The sequence below is a fragment of the Suricata suricatta genome, chromosome 1 (genome assembly GCF_006229205.1).
Source record: "Suricata suricatta isolate VVHF042 chromosome 1, meerkat_22Aug2017_6uvM2_HiC, whole genome shotgun sequence".
Lineage (NCBI taxonomy): Eukaryota > Metazoa > Chordata > Mammalia > Carnivora > Herpestidae > Suricata > Suricata suricatta.
In genome coordinates this window covers 91,451,152-91,467,293 of record NC_043700.1, presented here as the reverse complement: position 1 = coordinate 91,467,293, position 16,142 = coordinate 91,451,152, and the positions used below count along the sequence as shown (strand labels likewise).

At 38.0% G+C, this 16,142-nt stretch overlaps 1 protein-coding gene across 3 annotated transcripts in view; it reads left to right on the top strand.

Moving 5' to 3' along the window:
- Positions 1-3,334: 3,334 nt before the first annotated feature.
- HSPA4L (heat shock protein family A (Hsp70) member 4 like) overlaps positions 3,335-16,142 on the top strand; it is a 49,548-nt gene continuing 36,740 nt past the window's right edge. The window contains exons 1-3 of one of the 3 annotated variants that reach the window (XM_029941164.1): positions 3,335-3,391; positions 4,616-4,813; positions 15,894-15,951. In XM_029941164.1, coding sequence (XP_029797024.1) covers positions 4,707-4,813; positions 15,894-15,951 — 165 coding nt within the window. In that variant the 5' untranslated portion in view covers positions 3,335-3,391; positions 4,616-4,706. Of the gene's footprint in view, positions 3,392-3,930; positions 4,084-4,615; positions 4,814-15,893; positions 15,952-16,142 lie in introns of those variants that run through there. The other 2 variants (XM_029941157.1, XM_029941160.1) reach the window with 2 other exon arrangements.

Sequence of the window (16,142 nt, the reverse complement as noted above, 5' to 3'; positions counted from 1 at the left end):
ACATACACGCTATCTATATGGCATATGAACTCCAAACTGAAAAAACTGTTCTAGGACCGGTGAGACTCCTCAGTGTTCTGAGAAAGACAAATACAAAACCTCTCTGGTGTACTTCTATGACCCAGCATACACAAAAATCCCACAGAAAAAGTGGTCTCAGTGAAGGTGACTTTATAGTCAAAATATTATAAATCATACGAGGAAACAAGAAAGCACTATGTGACAGAGTTGGCAGATAAAAGAATTAGCACCTAGGAACTAAAAGTGTGATAAGTACTCTAAAAGACTATAAAATTAGAATGTTAAGGTGATTACTAGATTTTTTTTGAAGGAAGAGAAATGATTAAAACAGTACAGTATGAATAAGGGCAAGTTTGACCATGAACATATAAAAATGGTAGAGTGCTTGAAACTAAAAACGGATGACAAAGAGGCTAATAAGAGTCATAGAGGTTAGAATAAAGAGCCCCTACACATGATAGGAGATCCAAAAGAAACTGAAAAGAAGGGGTGAGAGCAATAATCAAAGGGATAATGTCTGAGACTTCTCCAGAACCTAAAAAATCCACTCAGCCTCAGGTTAACAAAAATCTCTGAATAAATTTTTAGAAATCTACACCTAGACACATCATAATTAAACTGCCAAATATCAAAGAAAAAAAAAGACAAACTCAAGATTTTCAAAGGAACGCTATTTAGTCTCTTTAATTATAATGGATGTCAAAAATTAAGGGAAGGTAACTGACAAGAATTCTACACACAGCTAAATTATTATTAAAAAATTAGAGTAAGAAGATTTTTCAGAGAAAAACAGAAACATATGTTCAATCAGAGACCTTTATTTAAAGAATTACTGAAAGAAAACTGACCCCAGAAAGGACTGGTATGCAACAAGCAACAAAGTAAACAAGTTGGTAAACACTGGTAAACCTAAATAAGCACTGGCTACAAAAGACTTTATCATGGGAAAAGTGACTTCACTTGATGAATTGGGGAATAATTTGGCTTTGTTCTCACTTTTCTTGAGAGCCTACACACATTCTGGTCTCCTCCTCCTTGGATTTTTAGAGGGGCAGTCCTCAGTATGTAACTAGGTGTTCTATAACTAGTTAGATACCTCTGCTTAATTCTGAGTTGCAATAATCACAAGCATATAGATACATACATTTCTGTAATATCAGTTTTACCAGCAATCATGCTGCTTTTTTATCTCCATTGAGTGCTCTTCTATCTCAACTGTTTGAAAACTGAGGTAGAGGTTCAGCTAAAATAGTATCTAGAAGGAAATTTATGCCTACAAATACATCTATTGGAAAACAAGAAAGACTGAAAATTAATGAGCGAAGTGTTAAACTCGGGAGATTAGAAAAAGAACAAAGTAAACATAAAAATATAGAAGGAAATAATAAACAGCAGATAAAATAGAAAACAAAGATGTTCTAACAAAGCACCAGTGATAGGAACCAAGGGGGGAAAAAGATTCAAATAAACAATATTAAGAATGAGAAAATGGAGGGGTGCCTGGGTGGCTCAGTTGGTAAGGGCCCATCTTCGGCTCAGGTCATGATCTCCCTGTTCACAAGTTGGAGCCCTGCCTCAGACTCTGTGCTAACAGCTCAGAGCCTGAAGGCTGCTTCAGATTCTGTGTCTCTCTTTCTGCCCCTATGCTGCTCACACTTGTCCTCTCTCTCAAAAATAAACATTTTTTAAAAATGAAAAAATGGACATATAACTACAGAAGAGATTTTCAAAACTCATAAGTGAATAATGACAGCCACATGAAAACTTAGATGACATGATAAATCAATATTAATTCAAGAAATACTAGGAAACAAAGACTAACCACTAAAAAAATTTAACCAGTGGTCATAAACCTCATACGCTCCAGATCAAGATGGTTTACAGGCATTATTTTACAAAAACTTTGCAAAAGAATAGAGAGGAAACATCTCAACTTCTAAGAGGCTAGAATAATACTGATATCAACAAGATGAGTAAAGAAATGAAATTTTAATTACTTATAAATAAAAACGCAAACATTCGAAATAATCACAAACCAAATCCAATAATATCTAAAAGTAATCGGAATATCATAACATAGCTGGTTTATCCCAGGAACACAAGGATATTAGAAAAATCTATTAATATTCACATTAAAAGATTAAAGGGGATAAAAAAAGATCATACATTTGTTAAGTTTCAAAAAACAGATAAAAGGATTAAAAATGAAAAAAAATTAGTTATATCCCAGGTCACATGATTCTATACATAGAAAATCCAAAAAACCTTACAAATTCTAGAATTATGAGAATACAGCAAGGTTGCTGTAGATATGGATCAATGTAATAAATCAATGTAAATCCTATATTCTAGTAACAGCTAGTATAACTTCCATTTTTTGGCCTTTTTGGTGTCAGCTAGGCACTATTGTTATGCTTACATTATTTAATAATAAAAAAAACCAACATAGTAGGTATATTTGTCTTTATTGTAACAGATTTTGAACCTGGTGAGTTAAGTCATTTGGTAAGGTCCTACTGTTATAAGTTAGGTAAGTCCGGGACTACAACCCAAGTCTAAGTGCCCCCAAAGTCTGTCAAGCTTTTAGCTACCAGGAACTAGGATTTCCTCCTAGTGATAGTAAAGAATGCAATGATAACCCTTTGCTCCAGACCTCAACTCTTTCTTTTTTACTCTAATATGTTGTGTTCTTTCACAGAAAAATCATTCCCACACTGTCAAGTTTTACAGACAGCATAGATAAATAAATGGTCCTATGGGAGTTTCAGAATAAATCTGGAATAAATCTAGATGGTGGCAGGCTCAAAAGGATGATGGCAGAAGAGGGAACGGAGGAGGAAAGGTAGAAGCCATGAGATGCCCAGTACGGCTGGGGGCCCAGGGCTCTTTTGGGGGTGACAGTACCCAATCCCTACTCTGCTCACGCACTGCCTACTGGGAGGCCACTCCACCCTGTCTAGCTGCGTCAAAGAGAACGGAGGACAGCGTCAACCGGGAGTTACACATCTTCCTGTGTGCTTGTGAAATGGGAGAGAGATGTGATTCCTTAATACAGGAAGACTGGATTCAAAACAATACCATACATTCCAGTTTCCTTAGTATTACCTCTGAAAATGGATTTTGTGTTCCTCATAGTAACAGCAGCAGGATCTATATTCACACTTGTTGCTGCGATGGTCGTAGCACTGACAGTACTAAAAAGTGTTAGTTCTTTAAAGAAGAAAACAAATAGGAACCAGAAGAGTATTAAAAAAAATCTGGTAAAAAAGCCTATTTCAAGAAGGAAACAAGAAACACACAAAGAATTAAGTGAAAAGGAACAGGAAACGCACGAAGAACTGAACCAGGAGGAACAGGACAGCCAAACTCCGTAAGTGTAAACTATAACTTGGTTATAATTCAGATAGACAACAAATGCAGACCAAATGAAGGCAAACAACTGGACCACAGTAGGCTCCTTTTCTGCGGACCAAAGGCAGAACACAGGCTTGCCTGGTGTCATAGTGACACACAGACGGAAGGTCATTTTCCTGTAAAACTGGTTTTCAGAGGTGAGGGTTAGTGGAGGAGACTGCATCTTTATAATGGTGTAAAGAAGTTACATGAAGGGAAAGTTGTCAGTGCGCTCTTGTATCTTGGCCTAAGTTTGTTGGCATTTCAGGCCCTGTTAAGCAAGCAAACAAACAAACAAAAAAACCAACAACAAAACCTAAAATCTGTTCAGCTGCTTTCACACCAGAAACCGTAGCTAGTGAATGAAAAGGACTCCTTTCTCCCCCGCCCCGGGAACGGCAGCGCCCCTGGAGGGAGGCGAGACAAGGCGGCCGCCTGGAGGCACAATGGGCGCCACCTCACAGAGCCGGGCGCGGCGGGCGGCAGGAGCTCGCGGCCAGACTGCGAGAGCTGTGGCTGGAGACACATGGGCCCCTCGGGGCGGCGAGGACGACGGCTGGGTGCTCTGGCTGCAGGTGGTCCTTCGGTGGGAAAGCGTGAGGAGGAGGCGCCAGGCCTGCGCCTGCGGGCCTGAGCTACCGACTCGGGGCAAGCCTAGGCAGTATCCAGGTGCTGTAACAGGCGTGCCCCTAGTTACCGAAACAACCCAGAAGGGTTCTTCAAACACACTGACAAAGCGCGCGGCCGGGGCTGCCTCTTACCTAGCGCAGCCGCAATGCTCCCAGCTGCCGCGCGATGGCGAGCAAACTGCCGTCGCTTCCCCTCCTCTCCTCCCTGATCCTGCCCGCTCCGCCTTCTCCCTCCCACCCTCGGCTGCCTAAGCCGCCTCCATTTTCCAGATCTTTCTCGAACCCGCAGCTCCTGGGGCAGCCGTTGCCCGAGCACTCACGGAAGGGGCCGAAGCTTAGGCGGGGAGCAGCCTCGGGCGCGGAGGGGCGACCTGCGCACCTCCCCGGCGGCCGAGCGCGCAGGCGCAGACGTCTGTAACTGCCGGTTGGAGGCGGCCGAACCGCAGTGAAGAGAGATCGCAGCGGCGGAGGCAGCGGCTAGGGAGGCCTCCATCTCCGCCGCTGCTCCCCGACGTGCTGCCCTAGATTTAACGCGCAGTGACTTCGGATCATCTTTCCTTTACTTCTTTTAGGACTCCCAGTTCCTGGAGCAAGAGCTCAGAAGAGGACGCGGTTACCGCACAGGAAGCTTCAGCACAAGCACCCCGACGATTAGGCGGCGGGATGTCTGTGGTTGGCATTGACCTCGGCTTTCTCAACTGCTACATCGCTGTAGCAAGGAGTGGCGGCATCGAGACAATCGCCAATGAGTACAGCGACAGGTGTACCCCGTAAGTGTCTTGGCTTGATCATAACCCCGACCCTAACAAACGTTTTCTCTAGACCATACGATGTGGTCCTGCTACTGGTTTCTTCTGATGCACGCAGAACCTTGTGGTGACAGGTGCAGCCCATCAGCTGCAACCTCTAGAGACCTCAGGTTGGCGAGCCCAGGTGGGAGCCGGACTGCAAAGCTGTTTTTCCTTAAAAGACAAGGATCTTAACTCCCATAGTTGGCGCATCACCATTCTGTCACCACACACGCCTCCCATCACCCCCTCCCCGCCTCTATTCCCCAGGCCTGCTTAGTTTTCAGGGGTTGGTGCGGAACCATCTCGATATCCTGAAGGAATTTCTGAAAAGATGTCTGGTTATCTCCAGTGGGGATTGCCGGAGATTATCGGCCGCGGGCGGGCATCTCCTATTAGCTCAGTAAAGAATTCTTGGATCATTTTGCCCTTCCTCCTTTCCCCATGTCTTTCTGCGTGTCAGCTTTCACAAAAGTAAGAAAAACTTAGACAACACACATCAAAAAGATGAGTTGCAGGTTCCTCTGGCTATTTTGGCGGGGGGGGGGGAGTTGTTAAGGTGTGCGGCGTCCCCCTCCCTCCCGGTGTCCTTGAAAATTCGGGGTAATCGAGCCGATTTCCAGTGGCGTATGTTAATGATGCATTAATAGGGAGGGAATCTGGAATGGGAGTTGTTGGCCTCCTGTGTTGGTAATGTTCCTCTGCTAATGGAAAGTGGTTCAGCTAGAACCTATCAGAAGCGTATTTCTACAGAATGAATTGTAGAAAATCAGAGGCAGCTGTCCTGTATAAACATGATTGTGGAGTGATTCTTTTATGAACACTTGATGAAAGACTTAGGAGTGGCATTATGTCAGGGAAACATGTTTCGACACGTTCCATTGTTTCTCTGGTCTGCGAAGTTTGTTGGCAAAGGATAATTAGACAAAGAATAATTAAGACAGGGATATGAAAAACTAGCCTTTTATTGTTGGGTTCTGTTAGCCTCTAGTTTCATGAACAAACCAACTGTTCATATCTTACTTTCTGTAGAAAAGTAACTAAACATTAACTTGATGCTCCAAAATGGCCCCAAATGTAATATTTATATAAATATAAGACAGATCTTAAGATCAGTGTTAAACTAAGCCTTTAAATGATAAAATTACTATAGTTTTATGGATAATTTAAACATATGTCAAGGAGATGTTGAAGAGTAGCATACTTGAAGCTAGTCTGTGCTTTGGTTTCTATTCCAAAGGGTTTTATACCACCTTATTTTAGATATATACGTTTTATTCTGTATATGTATATACATGTAAATTTTGTATGTTTAAATTCTCAAATATGAGCATAGGACAGCTAATCTTCATAGTACTGTTATAATGCTTGCTTCATTTTACATCTTTTTTCAACCTTTATGCACAATGAGAGGCTGAGGCAGTAAATGTGAACTCCTTTATGACTCTCTGTCTGTAAGACCTTGTTTAGCACCACAACAGATACAGGCTGCCAGAAAAGAAGCAGTAAATTACACTGTCCTCTTTCAGCCATGTAGAGGTTTAATGGGGGCAGACGCTGGCTTCAGGGACTTAGCCCATGGAGAAAAAGTGAGGGGTAGGATGGATATTCCTTAATCCTTAAAGCCTTATCCTAAAATATCAGAAACTAGAACTGTAAGGCATACTTAGTATTTCCGGGCTCAGAAGTCTTAGTAGTGAGTCCATGACTCTCTAAGGCACCTGGCCAGACTTAACCGTGTTCTTTAAAACTTAGGCTGCTCATTTTCATATTCTAGAAGTCTCTTTACTACTATTCTTAGGCACAAAGGCTAATTCTATGTGGCTGAGATTTAATAGGATATTTCTGATCTGCGCCTAAGAGCCAATACTAATATCTAGATTAATGAACCAACTCCAAATGAGAAAATTGCTCAGGTGGAAGTTTTGTATTTTTAACCTAGCTTGCATCAGCAGTGCTGCCCTTCTTTTTCATGGCTGTGTACTGCTTACTTGAGGATCTTTTACTGTTACTGTTACTGAACTAAAACATCACTGTAGTCTGTTCTTAGGCTCTACTTACTTTGTGGAGCTTAAATTATTGGGAGAAAACATAGCTTTTCTAGATCCCTGGACCTTTATTGAATACTTGTCTTGCAAAAAGCATAGCTATTAGAGAACCTTTTCTAAAATGCTGCAGTATTTAATAATATATATAAAGTAGCTCCTCAAAACCTTTTTTTTTCTATATTCCAATTGCTGACACCAAGGTAGTGAGACATAGGTATTTCCAGAAAGAGGAAAGAATTTCTTGTAGAAAGAGGAAAGAAATGTTCCATTTAAGTTCTTTGGTTTTGGCATTTATACTTTTTTACGTTTGTTTCATTCTTTAACAGACTTGATTATAAACCAAGAAGGACAGTTTAATGGAAAAGATAATTAAGTTTGGCCTGCAATTAAGAGAACAAGTAATTTAACCCATTCTTCAGATTCCCCTCTATAAAGTTGGAGTTCTTATACTAGCTGCTCTTGTCCTCTAGTGCATAAACTGAAGAGGGAGAAGGAAATTAACGGGCATAAGTTGAAGAAGAAAAAATTAATATCAGAACATTTTTCTATTTAAAACAAGTACACAGATAGTACATGTACATTGTAGAAATATAGGCACATTATTGGGCTCCTGGGTGGCCCAGTTTGGTTAAGCTTCCGACTTCAGCTCAGGTCATGATCTCACTGTCCGTGGGTGGGTTTGAGCCCTCTGTGCTGACAGCTCAGAGCCTGGAGCCTGCTTCAGATTCTGTGTCTCCTTCTCTGCCCCCGCCCTGCTCTTGTGCACTCTCGCTCGCACTCTCTCTCTCTGTCTCAAAAGTAAACAAACATTTTTAAAAATGTAAAAAAAAAAGAAATATAGGCACATTAAAAGGTTAAAGTAAAAATTGTAATTCTTCCATCCAGAAATAAAACTTCCAAAATTATTTTTAGTGTTTCAAGGATAGATTATACTTTATAGTCTGTTGGGTAAGGTCTTTCTATGTAAAATATATTTTTATACCATTAGTGTCAGTGTTTGATCATTTCTTTAATCCATCCCTTTTTGGACATTCAGGTTGTTTATATATTTTTTTAATAAGCCATACTGCAGTAACAATTTTGGAACTAAATTTTTGATCTTTAATTCCTTCAGATTCTTAGTGTAGGATTATTGAGTATGCACATTTTTAGATGTTTGTATTATTCAATTAAGTATATAGATGTGGGAATTGGAATTTCTATCCCAGGCTTAATTATATCAAAGTGATTAGTTTCTTACAGCGGAAAAGAAAACTGCAGCCAAGAATCCTCATTCAATATTAGATTAAAGCATGTAATCTAAAACACGCTGCCTTTGTTGATAACAGTGATTGCTATGTGCCAAGCATTGTGCTTCCATTGTTATACATACTATATCAGTTCTCTGAGTTTGGTAAAAATACTAGCTTTTTTTTTTGTCCTTAAGAAGCCTAAAGCAAATTTAAATGTTTTGCAAAGAACTTGTAAGCAATGAAATGAATTCAATTTCAGGCCTCATTGACCCCAGAACCCCAGTGTCCTCCACTATGCATTGGCATAAGAATTGTATGTATATCCATATTAAGCTAGTGAGGAATAACAGTCAATGGAACAAATTATCTGGCTGAGAAGCATCTTTGCTCTAATACCAGTATATCCATCTATTTTGAGCTAGTTTCTAAGAAATAGTGTTTTAAAATGTTTTAATATGCTTTTAAGTTATTTTAAGAACATGTAAAAATTTTATTTAAAATATTCATAAAATTGTACACCAACACTAAATATGTTAATACAAGCACATGGAGGAAAGCAGTGTGGACAACGATAAACTACAGATAATGCATGTATCTTGTGGGTAGAACTGAGGGTGTGCTTTTAATACATAGTCTGTAATATTTTGAATTTTTATGAACCTATAAGGAAAATGGATTTCTTAAGATGAAACTATTTCAAGAGATTTTCATTAGGTGTAGTTTATATAAATTTTATATGACCAGACTTAGTATTTAGTTTTCTGCCTTTATTTTTCCCTATTTCTTTACCAGCATATGAATAATCTGAAAGTACAGGAATATATTATTTATATATTACATGGAGATGTCCTCTTCAATATACACATGTAGAAATCATTTGCTTTGGGATATTAAAAATAAACGTTTTTATACATAGGAAATGCCAAACTCCAGAGGCTAATGGCAAATAGTTGGGTAGGAGGACTTTTTATGATAATAGCAGTTGTTGAGGGGGGTGAAGGAAGGAATGGCTTTTACATTTAATTTAAATACTCTTATACCATATGAATTGGCTTTGTATGTTTTACTATGAGCTTAGGTTAACTTTGATTAAAAATATTATAAATGCAAATACGGAAGTAAATCTCCTTCGTCTCTTGCCAACCACCTAGTAAACTTTAGTGTGTATGTTTCTAGGTTTAATTGCAAGTGTATGATTATGCACACATAACTGCGATGGTTTTCTATTTGTCTTTTAATAAAAGTAGAATTACATTATATTTTGCAGTGTTATTTTCAGAATATAGTGTGGACATCTCAAACTTACGCATATGGTTCTAATTTACCTCATTTAAAATTTTTTAATAAAAATTTGTATTATTTTCCAGTTAACGTACAGTATAATATTACTTTCAGGTGTACAATTTAGTGACTCAGCACTTCAGTACAACACCCAGTGCTCATCACAACTCTTAATCCCCATTATCCCCCCTTAGTCCCCCCACCCACATTCCCTCTGGTAACCCATTCGTTTCTTCTTTGTAGTTAAGAATCTGTTTCTTGGTTTGCCTCTTTCTTTTTGTTCTCTTATGCTCATTGTTGTTGTTTCTTAAATACTGCATATGAGTGAAATTGTAATGGTATTTATCTTTCTCTGACTTGCTTCACTTAGCATAATACTCTATAGCTCTTTTGGGTTAATACCTGCTGGTGCTATTGCTGGGTCGTAGAGTAGTTCTAGTTTTAACTTTATGAGGAACCTCTGTACTGTCTTTCAGAATGGCTGCACCAGTTTGCATTCCCACCAACAAATGCAAGAGGGTTCCCCTTTCTCCACATCCTCTCCAACACCTGTTGTTTCTTGTGTTGTTGATTTTCGCTCTTCTGACCTAATTTACCTAATTCATTTAAATGGCTGTACAGCATTCCATTGATGGACTACATTAGTGGACATTTCAAATTACTATTTTGCTGTTGACAAAAACAAAAATTCAATGAGTATCTTTGCCTTTTTTTATTTTTAACTGTGCTGAGAGAAGTAGAAAGGCAGATGGCTTATACATTAGCATGGCCAAAGCTAGGATTACAAAATTTTTAAATATGAGTATTTTCTTTGATAAAATAAATCTCCAGTTATTGCCTTGAATTTGTGGGTGAGAAGGCAAGGGATGATAAGTACAAATTACATACTATCTGTTGTGAGTTTAAGATGTTTAACATGCTGTTGGTGGTCTTTAGTATGTAGTCACTGTAATAGAAATTAACCAGCATACTTGTGTTCTGATAAAGCTTTATTTATAAAAACAGGTAGCAAATGATAATTTGCAAATCCCTTGTCTAGGCATTCGAAATTGAAAGAACTTTAAAATTATTGTACATTGCTATTAGAATTTGACCTGTTGAATTTTAAGATAATCAGCTCTTAAAATAATGTATCTCAGTTAAATATATTTAATATGACTAATTTGCTTTTTAAATGTCTTCGTATGTGCAATTGACCTGTGAAAAATATGGGTTTGAACTGTTCACGTTTCTGTAGCAAGCTAGGAAGCAAATGACGACCATAAGTCCTTTTGAGAACATTCCTTCCCCCACTTCCTTCTCGGGCAGTTTTTTTTCCAGATAGTTAACCTTGGGAAATGATAACCAGATGTTTACTGCAGAACTTCTCAGATCTGTTCCATTTGTTTATAGGCATTGAAACATTCCAAGGAAAGAATGTTTTCCTCAGTTTATTTGAACTTCCAAGGAATTGTATTCCACAGAACAGTACTTGGAAAATGATGCTATAAGGCAGTGATTCTCATTGGAGATTTTGCCCCTTAGGGTATACCTGACAATATCTAAAGATGCATTTTTGGTTGTCACTCTGGGGGTGAGGAGTTGGGGGGTGCTTCTGCTATCTCAGGAGCTAACCCTCTGATTTAAATCAGTTGATTGCCCTCTCCTATCATCATTAATTCAGCCCTTATTTTCCTAATATGTACTTGATTAACAGAAGAGGCTATATAGATAGTAATTGTGATCTTATGGAAATTGGCAAGAGAAAGCTGGAAATTTAAAAAATAGGACTATTTTTAAATCAAAATGGTAAAATCAAGAGGGTTTGAATCTTAGTGGAGATTGAAAAAGAAGTAAACAAATTTAGAGAGTACTAACCTCTGAGGTGAGAAGTCTTGTTGTCTATTGGCAGTATGTGTTTTCTCCAACCTGATTTTGCTTGGCCTTATAAATAGGCTTCATAAGACAGAAAGAAAGTTAATCCTTAGTTTTAAGGGAAAATACAAATACAGCTTTCTTAAAGTAACAGCTGTCATTTGATTTTTATACCCCTCCTTTGCTAAATGACATAGGACATTTAAAAGTTTTGTTTGTGTAGAATTTTGTGGTGGTCTCTGAGAATCTGGAACTACCACTGTGGTGGCAGTATCAGACTGGAAATCAAAGACTTAAGCTTTGTAAACCCTTATTTTTTTATTTATGTTTTTAGGTATAAAATGGAGCAGTTGTAATAACTGAAGGTATAATATAAATAAATTATGCAGTATACATTTGGGTAAACCATTGAATATTAAACTATTGAAACTATTTTATGAAAACTTTTATGTTAGCCTAAAGTGTGGTATAATGTGTTTATTTCCCTTAGTGTTAGTAAAGTCAGATAAAAGTTCTGAGAGATCTAGGTATTTTGATTTTTCTGAAAATACTTAGCAAGCATTTATTTAATGGTTGTATTCCAGAATCTTTTTGAAAAAAAACCAAAGGAAGAAATTTGAAGGCTTTTGGCTATGTGAGGAAGGTTTTCTGCGTGTTGTAACTGGGTATTTCCAAGCCATAACGCTAAATTGTTTAAACTTTAATGTTGTCTACTTTTAACTCCAGAGAGTAATACTGATAACTGCTCAGTTTTCTGTGAAGTAGCATGTGTACAGCATAGTTCAAAGAATCTAGCACTTAGTAAATGATAGTTCAAGCAATATTATTTGACACTAGTGTTCTGACAGAAGATAACTTCTTAAAAATCAACTAATTAAGATTATCGGTGCACTCAAGTGGTAGAAGCCTAGTACTGAAAAATTAAAAGTATTCATAAGTGTGTCCAAATAATGGAATTGAGAGAAGGACAGATTATAATAAAGTACGCTAGGAGATGACAAATCCATATTTTCTCTCATGAATTTAAGGATAGAGTACCAGCCACCCACATAGATAACCATATTGGGTATGCAAAATCTGTTCTGGTGGGAACTGTGTCGAATTGAGTTATTTGGGAGCGATGATCTGCTTGGATGCCTCAATCTCAACATGTCCAAATCAGCACTTGTGATGGTCCATCCTCAGACCTGTCCTTACGGTGTTTTCTGGCTCATTAAGTGACACCACTCTCAGGGCACCTGGGTGGCTTAGTCAGTTGTGTGTCCACAGCTTTGGCTCAGGTCATGATCTAGCAGTTCATGGGTTCGAGCCCGCGTCAGGTTCTGTGCTGACAGCTCAGAGCCTGGAGCTTGCCTTAGATTCTGTGTCTCCCTTTCTTTCTTCCCCTATCACATTCTGTCTCTCTCAAAAATAAACATTAAAAAATTTTTTTAAATGGCACCACTCTCTACCCTCTTAGGCAAATGAGAAACCTAGATATTAATCTTGATACTTGCTTCTTTAGAGCTCTTACCTAAAATGTTAGCCACGTGCATAAATGTTCTAGTAGTTACATTAAAAACAATAGGTGAAATTAATTTTATTTGACTTAAATCTATATATCCAGCATCTTATTTATTTATTTTAAAATCAGTGAGATATTTTATATTCCTTTTAAAATATTAAATCTTCAAAGTCTAGAGTATTATTTCACATGTAAAATATGTACATTTCGAATCATACTAGCCATATTTCATGTGCTCAATTGCCACATGTGACTGGTGGCTACCATATTGGACAGTGAAGATATAGTCTTATCACCAAGTCCTTTGACTTTTATCTCCTAAATATCTCTTAATTCCTTCTCTTCCTGAGTCAGCTGCCATCACTCTGATATAGATTACTAATAACTTCTAACCTTGCTCCCATCAGGTCGCACTGTGGCCGGATTGATCTGTGCCAAATCTCCTTTCCTTCCACCTGATTATGATTTAGTCTTCCTTGAAATCTCTTCACTTCCTTGGATTAGCCTTTCCTGATCCTCCTCCTCTAGATCATTTGTTACCTACTTTTTTTTTTTTTTAAGTTTACACATTTATTTTGAGAGAGACAGAGACAGCACTAGCAGAGGAGGGGCAGAGAGAGAGGGAGAGAGAGAGAATCCCAAGCAAGCTCTGCCAAAACCACATTTTCCCCCCTTACTATATATCCCTCTAACAAAAGTGCCAGACATAATTACCCAACCAGAATGTGTTAAATTAACTAAATAAATTTAACTGTTTGCCCTCCCTGAAAATGCAGTAGTCCCCAATATAACAGTGTATTGTTCAACTCTTAAAAAGCACTGTTTTGGGGGATGCCTGGCTGGCTCAGTCTGTTAAGCATATGACTTTGGCTCAGGTCATGATCTCACAGGGGTTTTGAGCCCTGCATTGGGCTCTGTGCTGACAGCTCATATCCTGGAGCCTGCTTTGGATTCTGTGTCTCCCTCTCTCTCTGCCCCTCCCCTGCTTATGCTCTGTCTCTGTCTCTCAAAAATAAATGTTAAAAAAAAAAAAAAAAGGCACTGTTCTGGGATCGTTTCCTTTTTTTTTTTTTTTTTGGTCTTATTTATGAGTGTGAAATATTCTCCCTATTATTCAGAAGACTTTAGTGAATTCCCTTTACTGAAATAAACTTCAAACTTATAATCTATCATTTGAGGTCCTATATAATCTGACCCTGAAAGTATCTGTCAAATGTCAAATGAAACTGCCAAGTTGTATTCCCCCTACTCTTTAAATAGGCATTATCCTTAGGAGCTGTGGTTCTGTTCATTCAGTAAGTATCCTTAGTATATTGCCAGATAATGATCTAAACTAGTATATAGAAGAACTTTGTATTCTGTTGTATATCTCTTTTGTTCTGCGTGTGTTGTTTTCTGTATACCCACTGTCCACTTATGCATGTTAAGCCCTTGAAAGTTTGCAGTTGAGCACTTGAAATGTGAATAATGTCGAGGAACTGAATTTTTTATTTTGGTTAAATTTTACTAGCTACACATGGCTGGTGGCTGCCATATTGGAAGTGCAGATCAAGGGAATGGGGCACGCATTATCTGCCCTCAGAATTCATTCCCTGGTGTGAAGATACAGTCAGTAAATAAACTGTATCAGATGGTGATACATTATGCAGGAAAATAAGATTGGGTAAATAGTAGGAGATGTATATGTTGGGGAGGAGCAGAAAATGTTATTTGTAGAAGATAGGAAAAGTGTTGATTATAAGCTGATTTTTGAGCAGAGACCTGAACAAAGTGAGAGTGATACATATGGATGTATTTAGAAGGGTTCCAGACATAGGGAACACCATGTGCAAAGGCACTGAGGAAGAAGTGTGCTTGCCTTATTCTAGAAATAGCAAGGAGACTGGTGTGCCTAGATGGAAGTTACTAGGTAGAGCAGCCAATGACCAGACCACTAAGGACTTTATTGGCTTTTGGGAAGACTTATGCTTTTGCTGTGTGAGACAACACCATTGGAGGGTTTTCAAGCAGGGGAATTTTATGGTCCTAGTCTTTCAAAAAAATTTTTTTTAATTTTTTTATTTATTCTTGAGAGAGAGAGAGAGTGCAAGCAAGGGAGGGTCAGAGAGAGAGGGAGACACAGAACCAGAAGCAGGCTTCAGGCTCTGAGTTGTCAGCACAGAGCCCGACGCGGGGCTCGAACCCATGAACTGCAAGATCATGACCTGAGCTGACGTTGGACGCTTAACCGACTGAGCCACCCATGCGCCCCATGGTCCTAGTCTTTAAATGGATCACTCTGGTTATCATACTGAGAATAGATGTATATGTACATATCAGAAATGTCCCTTTGATCAAGACAGTTGACTGTTAAAATGTTCTCTCTTTCAAATCTTAATTCACACATCACCTCTTCTACTTGCTTTTCCTAAGCCTAATTAGAAGTAATTATTCTTTGCTAGTATATCACAGATCTATATGTTGATTTTTTTCAGTAAACTATAAATTCTCTAGCAATAGTGATTGTAGCTAGCATACACATAATGCTTGTAAACATTTATTGGTTGAATGAAAAAACTACCTGTAGTTACAACTAAAATTGTAGAAACACTTTTCTTGAATTACAACATGAAATGATATTTTGATAAAAATGTTGCTCTACGCTAGCCTTAGAATTATATATAAGTGCAGAAAAAGGCAGTGGTAGCACTCAAAGCATTTATCTATATTTGCTCATTTAATCCTCATACAAACCTGTGAATATTATTATCATCATCGTCTTCCAGATAGGAAGTAGAGACAAATAATGCTTAGGTAATTTCTACAAGATTATAGAGCCTGGATTTAGATCCATGCAACCTAGCCTTACTGAACACAGTTAATTTTTTTAGTAAGTCATAACCAGTAGAGTTTGAAAAATAATTTTGGGGGCCAACATAGCATTGGCAGATATTAGCAACATTTATTCTAAAAATTCTAACATTCTGACCACTGTTACAATACTTGAAAAACAAAACTATGCAAAATTATGAGATTTGTTAACCTATTTTTAGACTATGATATGATAATCCATTTAATTCATTTTTTCATAAGAAGCAGCAGTATAATGGCATATTAGTGTAAACATACCATGAAAATAAACTTTGTGTTTTTCTCCTGTTTAGGGCCTGTATATCTTTGGGATCGAGAACTCGAGCTATTGGAAATGCAGCTAAGAGCCAGGTAAATTGTTAATGTAGATGTTTTGACTTAAAGGGAGATTTAGCGAAATCTTGGTAATTAAGCTCCCATTTTATGTAGTTAAGAATGAAAAAAGAGGAAGGAAAATTGGACAGACCCTAATGTCTTGGTATTTTAATAGATATATTTTGCTTTAGAGATTGCAAAATATTTCTTAAATTTTATTTTTTTAA